We start from the raw sequence: 6,407 nt of genomic DNA, 5'->3' as shown, positions 1-6,407 counted from the left end.
CGGTTGATCTCTTCTTCATACTCTGAGATAGTTGTTTGAAAATCTCGGAATATTTCTTCAGCAGCAGCAGTTAGTCGCTCGTTGATTAACTCTCTCAAACGCTGAGCTGAAGTCATTGTTGCTTCAAATAAAATGTCTCCGTGTAATGCAGAGAGACTTCTTACCGGTACAATAACAAGCAGCTAACGTGTGGTGTAAGACGTTTAAGCTTCCGATAGCAGGCTCGTGTGTCTTTGGTTCCGCTTGAAAATTCTTCCCTCAGTGAGTGTAATTTCTAGATCTTCTCCAGATATGTCCACTACGTTCAAGTATCTCCTGGCAGCGTCCAGCACCATCTTGACTCTTTCCAACTTGTCCTTATACTGCAACAGCACAATTCATGATCATGCCAGGTCTTTTTGCTCTCTCACCATCTCCACATTACCTACAACCATCATGGTCTGGTTACAACAAGCGGAACCAAACACACACAAGCTTGCTATCGGAAGCTTTACACTGTCACACCACACGTTAGCTGCTTGTTATTGTACCGGTAAGAAGTCTCTCTGCATTACACGGAGACATTTTATTTGAAGCAACAATGACTTCAGCTCAGCGTTTGAGAGAGTTAATCAACGAGCGACTAACTGCTGCTGCTGAAGAAATATTCCGAGATTTTCAAACAACTATCTCAGAGTACGAAGAAGAGATCAACCGTCAGCGCAGACTGCTGGATATCGTTTGGAAACCTGAAATAAAGTTACACAGAACAGGTGTGTAAAACTTTAATTATTATAAGATAAACTAGAACAGTCAGCTTTATATACCACCGCAGTGGGTAAAATATGTAGGTTCAGTTAATGCTCGGGTTTCTACAACACTGAAGTCAGTTTCTGTTTGGGAGTTAAGGGAACTTTAAGGGGATAATAAATAGGCCTACTGACACGCTGTTTAAACCATCTTTAGAACAGAAGAACCTTTAATTCGCTTATGAAACCAGAAAAAAGGTGATTACATATCTCTCCATCCAGACCAAACGGGTAGTTCCGGGCCTCTGAAATAATGCCAACGCGGAAGTAACTTAAAACTGCATTCTATCAAAAGGCCACCAGGTGGCGACCGTTTTGGTGTCAAATGTGCTTCTCTCTCTCTCCTATTATTCCTCTCTCTACTCTCTACCCTAACTGGTCGAGGCAGATGTTCTCCCACTTTGAGCCTGGTTCTGAGGTTTCTTCCTGTTAAAAGGGAGTTTTTTCTAGCCATTGTCGCTAAGTGCTGCTCATGTGTGAATGTTGGGTCTCTTTAAAATGAAAACCTGAAGAGTACAGTTTAGAACCTGCTCTATGTGTAAAGTGCCTTGAGATAACTTTGTTGTGATTTTGGCGCTATACAAATAAAGATTGATTGATTTCTACAACACTGAAGTCAGTTTCTGTTTGCGAGTTAAAGGAAATTTAAGAGGATAATAAATAGGCCTACTGACACGCTGTTTAAGCCATCTTTAGAACAGAGGAACCTTTAATTTGCTTATGAAATCACATAAAAGTGATTTCATATCTCTCCATCCAGACACATTAAACCAGGTCTAAATCAAAATTTAAGTTCAATATTATTACTTCCGTAGTTCACAGTTGGCCTACAGGAGAGCAAAATATCGTTCTCCACAGTGAAACATATCTGACAGATGATTAGGGCTGGGTATCTTTTGAAAAATGATGATACCAGTACCAATCTCAGTACCCTTAAAGTGATACTGATACCAATGAGTGCTTAATTCAATAGCCATCATGTGAAAAGACACATTAAACTGCATAAAATGCCACCACTTGTCGTGTCTTACTGGGGCCAAAATGAGGCTTCAGCAGACTTATGAAATTTAAGTCTTGAGTCTTTTACTTGCAACAGAAGAACTGACTGATGAGAAGGTTCTCATTCTTACAGTCAGAGTTTCATATGCCAGAACACTTGGCTGGTTACAGGTGTTTTCTGGTTTAAAAAATGTAGACTTTCAGAGATTCACATGTCGCTTTGTTCATAAAAACTGCTATACTTTGACTTTCACTTTACTGTTTTTAATTAGTCTCTGGAGTCTCCTTGTTAATCTAAGCTTAGTGGTTTTTGATGTAGACCTGGTGTGTTCGGTCTAGATGAAGAAATATCATTGAAATCATCCTTTTTCCTGTTTTCTCAAATATAAAAAAAGTTTCACAAATGTGAAAGTGGTTTAAACAGCAGTAAGGTTTTTGCTATGATGTGTAACACATTTCACAAGTGTTGAACGTTGCAAAAATGGAGAATCAGCTGTTAAATGTCATTATTTATATTTCCTTCACTTTCCACTTAATTCAAAATGAGAAACTGACTTCAGTGTTGTTGGACGTCTGTATGTTCAGTGCCATAATCATTACTTGTAAATGATTATGAATCATTAATAAATTATAAATAAATTTATTATTTTCTAATGTATTATATGTGTTAATGTTTAATAAATTATTAATAAAGTATTACATATTTATTAACCAAGTAATTAATTATAATCTATAAAGGATGCCTTATCAGAAAGTGGTATAAGAGTTTCTCTTCAGTCTTTCCTCTTTGTCCTTCCAGAGCTCCCACATCAACATGTCTGTAAGGAGGAGGAGGTTCTCACTGACCAGCAGCTCTGTGACCAGGAGAGGAACTCAAGTCTGGACCAAGAGGAACCAGAGCCTCCACAGATTAAAGAGGAACTCTGCACCAGTCTGGAGATAGAACCGCTGCTACTGAAGCCGGAGACAGAAACCTTGATGTGGACTCCTACTTGTGAGGAAAGTAAAGATCAGACTCTGGACTTGAGTCCTGATGAAACTCAGATTGTGGTAGAGAAAGAGCATGTTGTCAGCATGTCAGTTAAAAGCTCTGTGGGTCCAGACCCAAACGATTATGACCAGGTCCTCTCTCACATATCTCACATAGCTGAGAACCAAGATCACAAAGGAGGTCAACACGAAGACTCAGGATCAACTAGAAATGCAGAACCAAAACCACAGAAGAGACATCACAGTAGAGAAAATAACAACACTGAAGACAAGTCTACCACTTTAAAGATACAGAGTAATACAGAGAAACAGTGTTTTAAATGTGACACTTGTGGGAAATCATTTAAGGCAAGGTCCACTTTGCGCAGACATCTGAGAGTCCATACAGATGAGAAGCCACATACATGTGACACTTGTGGGAAAAAATTCTCTAAGCTGGGCACATTAAAAGTGCACATGAGAGTCCATACAGGTGAGAAGCCGTACCCATGTGACAATTGTGAGAAGAGATTCTCTGAGCTGGGCAAATTAAAAGTTCACATGAGAGTCCATACAGGTGAGAAGCCGTACCAATGTAACAATTGTGAGAAGAGATTCTCTGAGCTGGGCAAATTAAAAGTGCACATTAGAATCCATACAGGTGAGAAGCCATACAATTGCAAAACTTGTGGGGAAAAGTTCAGATATGCTTCTACCTTGGTGAGTCACATGAGAGTCCATACAGGTGAGGAGCCATATACATGTGACACTTGTGGGAAAAAATTCTCTACGCTGACCAACTTAAAAGTTCACAAGATAATCCACACAGGTGAGAAGCCATATAGATGTGACACTTGTGGGAAAAAATTCTCTACGCTGGGCACATTAAAAGTGCACATGAGAAGACACACAGCTGAGAAGTCTGTCCCTCATCTATCGCAGTGATCTGGATTTAATCCCTGTGCCCTTGCCTGAACGGTGATCTTTTGAATGCCTGGCATTTAAATGTGAGCCCCCTTTCCCCATGACAATTCGTCTCATTTACCGACCACCCAAACCAAACCCATCCTTCATTCCAGAGATGTCCAGCCTTCTCTCAACTTTTTATACAACCCTTTCTAATATAATCGTACTTGGAGATATGAACATCCATGTCAACTACCCCTCCTGCCGTGTAACAGCTGAATTTCTCCAATTATTGGACTGTTTTAACTTAACACAACTTGCTGATGTCTCAACTCATTCAGGGGTCACACTTTGGATCTGGTCATTACTGACTCTGCTCCTCCCAACAATCTACTTTGTTTATGATCTTGGTTCCCACTAGACTAGACTCAGCACCATGGGTGATGGAGTCTTTTGTTCTGCTGCCCCACGCCCTTCCCGAACAGCTGAGTGCGCCACAGTCTATTGAGACTTTTAAAAAGGGACTTAAAACATTTATTTTTAATAGTTCTTTTGTATTTTAATTATTTTCTAATGTTTTTTGTTATGTTTGAGTTTTGCTTTGGAAATGTAAAGTGCTTTATTAATCAAATTCATTCTTATTATTATAATACATTGTCAAGAACTCTGTCAAGTTTTGTTTTCAGGTTTTTTGATCAACATTAAAAGAGAAACAAAGTAAACCTCTGTTCTGTTAGTGGTGTTTGGGGTGGGTTTTAGGATGAGGCCAGGGGTAAATGGGGTGGAGAGCTGGGTCAACACTGATCAGGTAACAAGAATGGCATAAAGGCTCCTGCTCACCAGGCCTGAGGGCCGCTACATTCTGTTGAGAACACAGCCAGTAAAAAGTTAGTTCATGTACATTTCTGCATACTGTAAATGTATGGTTTTATACACATTTCAGGCACCCCTTGACAAACATCTTGGTGATAGTTTCTTATTGTTGGATGAAAATAATTCTCTAGGATATAGGAACAATATATTTCAAACAATGCATAGTTTCTCTTATGTCATATAGAACTGCCTGTGATTTCCTACTGGAGTTTTGGAAAGAACCAAGACATGAAGTAGATTAGGTGCACAAACTGAATGAACTCACTGATGGAGGATAAAATTCACACTGGACAAACTTGAGTCCCTTTGTAGTGGAATAAGATGAATGGCAGACAGCATGATGCTTCAGAGAGAGGAGCGATACAATGAGAACTTGTAGGAAACCAACAGTGAATGACTGAAACATTAAAACCAGTGTTAAGCTTTCCAAACATTACATATTGTTGTTATTCCATTTTGTGACCATAGGTGGCACTGTGATACCAGGTTCAGTAAGAAACCTCTAACTCAAGCCCATGTTACTCCCACAGGAGCCAAGTACCCCGGACTGCAGACCGGAGACAGAATGAAGTGGCGCTTGAGGTAGTTGCACACTGCTGAAACCGTGTTTGTTGCTTACTGCTCCACTGGTATGTAAAATAATGTGAAAAACAACTTAAAATTGCTCAGCATACTGCTTAGACATTAAAAGAACATTTGGTCACACTTGAGAGTTTTAAAAGTGTTCAAACACCGGGTTTGGACCGAGTCTATGCATATGTTATGTTTATGTATTGTTTTCATTGCTGACAGTGTGAAGAGCAAGTGGTGCTCTAGATAATGCAGGTTCATATAATTGCCAGATTTGTGTCAGGGAGAGATGAAATATAGGCATGTTGCTATGGTTATGTAATGTTTTTGTTGATCAGTTCAATGCATTTAAGTTCAAAAGATCATTTTTATGTATTTGTCAATGCAGCCACAGTATGTGCTTTACTGTTTTATTATTTATATGTATTTGTGGTTATTAAGGTAATTAATTAGCCAGTTTAATGTAAAATGAGATAGTAGGTCAACAACAACAAAAAACTTAATAAGATAAATAAAACACAAGACAACACAAGGACAAGACAGTATAAATATATATGGAGTTAAAACAGATACAGACATGTGTTCCAATGTTTCCAAAAACAAGAAGAGTATTTTGTGTCACCTTGTGTAGGCTGGGCTAATGCCATCATAACTTCATTTTTTTGATTCATATAACCAAACCATGAATCTGTACATTAACTTCCTTAACAGAGCATTAAAGTTAGGGACATTGTTAAAAACAAACATGTGACTAGCACTCGTCCATCTTGGAAGTTTAAGCAGAATTCTAAATTCATCATTGAATGCAACCTGAAGCTTCTTCATTTTTGCTTTGCTGTAATTGCCCCAAAGATGGGCTGTATAGAGTGGAGTACAATATGCTTTAAAAAGAGCGGTCTTTACATCATCCGTTCACATGTGAAACTTGTGTACCAGCATATTTGTTTGTGCATACATTCTGTAACATTGACGCTGCACATCATCATCATCATCATCATCATACAGGTCAGCCTGATGATGTGCTCACTACATTTAATGTAATGTTTCTTCATTCTTAAAAATAAACATATCCAGTTTGTAACATTATGCTAGCTATGCCAGCTTGTTTATTGTTCACTTCATTTCAACATGTCCTTTTCTTGTTCACAACCAGGTGTGTTCCTAATATGGTTACACTGCCATCTAGTGGTAACTTATGGAAACACCTATCATTACATTCTGATCTTCCTTGGTTTTAACAATCATGACAACATTGTTTTTAGAATTGAATTTGATGTCATACTGCATACCATAATTTGAGCA

General features: G+C 38.6%; 1 protein-coding gene across 1 annotated transcript in view; it reads left to right on the top strand.

Moving 5' to 3' along the window:
* Positions 1–580: 580 nt before the first annotated feature.
* LOC133984001 (gastrula zinc finger protein XlCGF57.1-like) overlaps positions 581–6,407 on the top strand; it is a 35,238-nt gene continuing 29,411 nt past the window's right edge. The window contains exons 1-2 of the mRNA XM_062423216.1: positions 581–752; positions 2,587–3,649. Coding sequence (XP_062279200.1) covers positions 581–752; positions 2,587–3,649 — 1,235 coding nt within the window. The remainder of the gene's footprint in view (positions 753–2,586; positions 3,650–6,407) is intronic.

Source organism: Scomber scombrus, chromosome 7 (genome assembly GCF_963691925.1).
Source record: "Scomber scombrus chromosome 7, fScoSco1.1, whole genome shotgun sequence".
NCBI classification, from domain to species: domain Eukaryota; kingdom Metazoa; phylum Chordata; class Actinopteri; order Scombriformes; family Scombridae; genus Scomber; species Scomber scombrus.
Note: the sequence above shows the minus strand (reverse complement) of the source record. Positions and strands in the feature narration are given on the sequence as shown.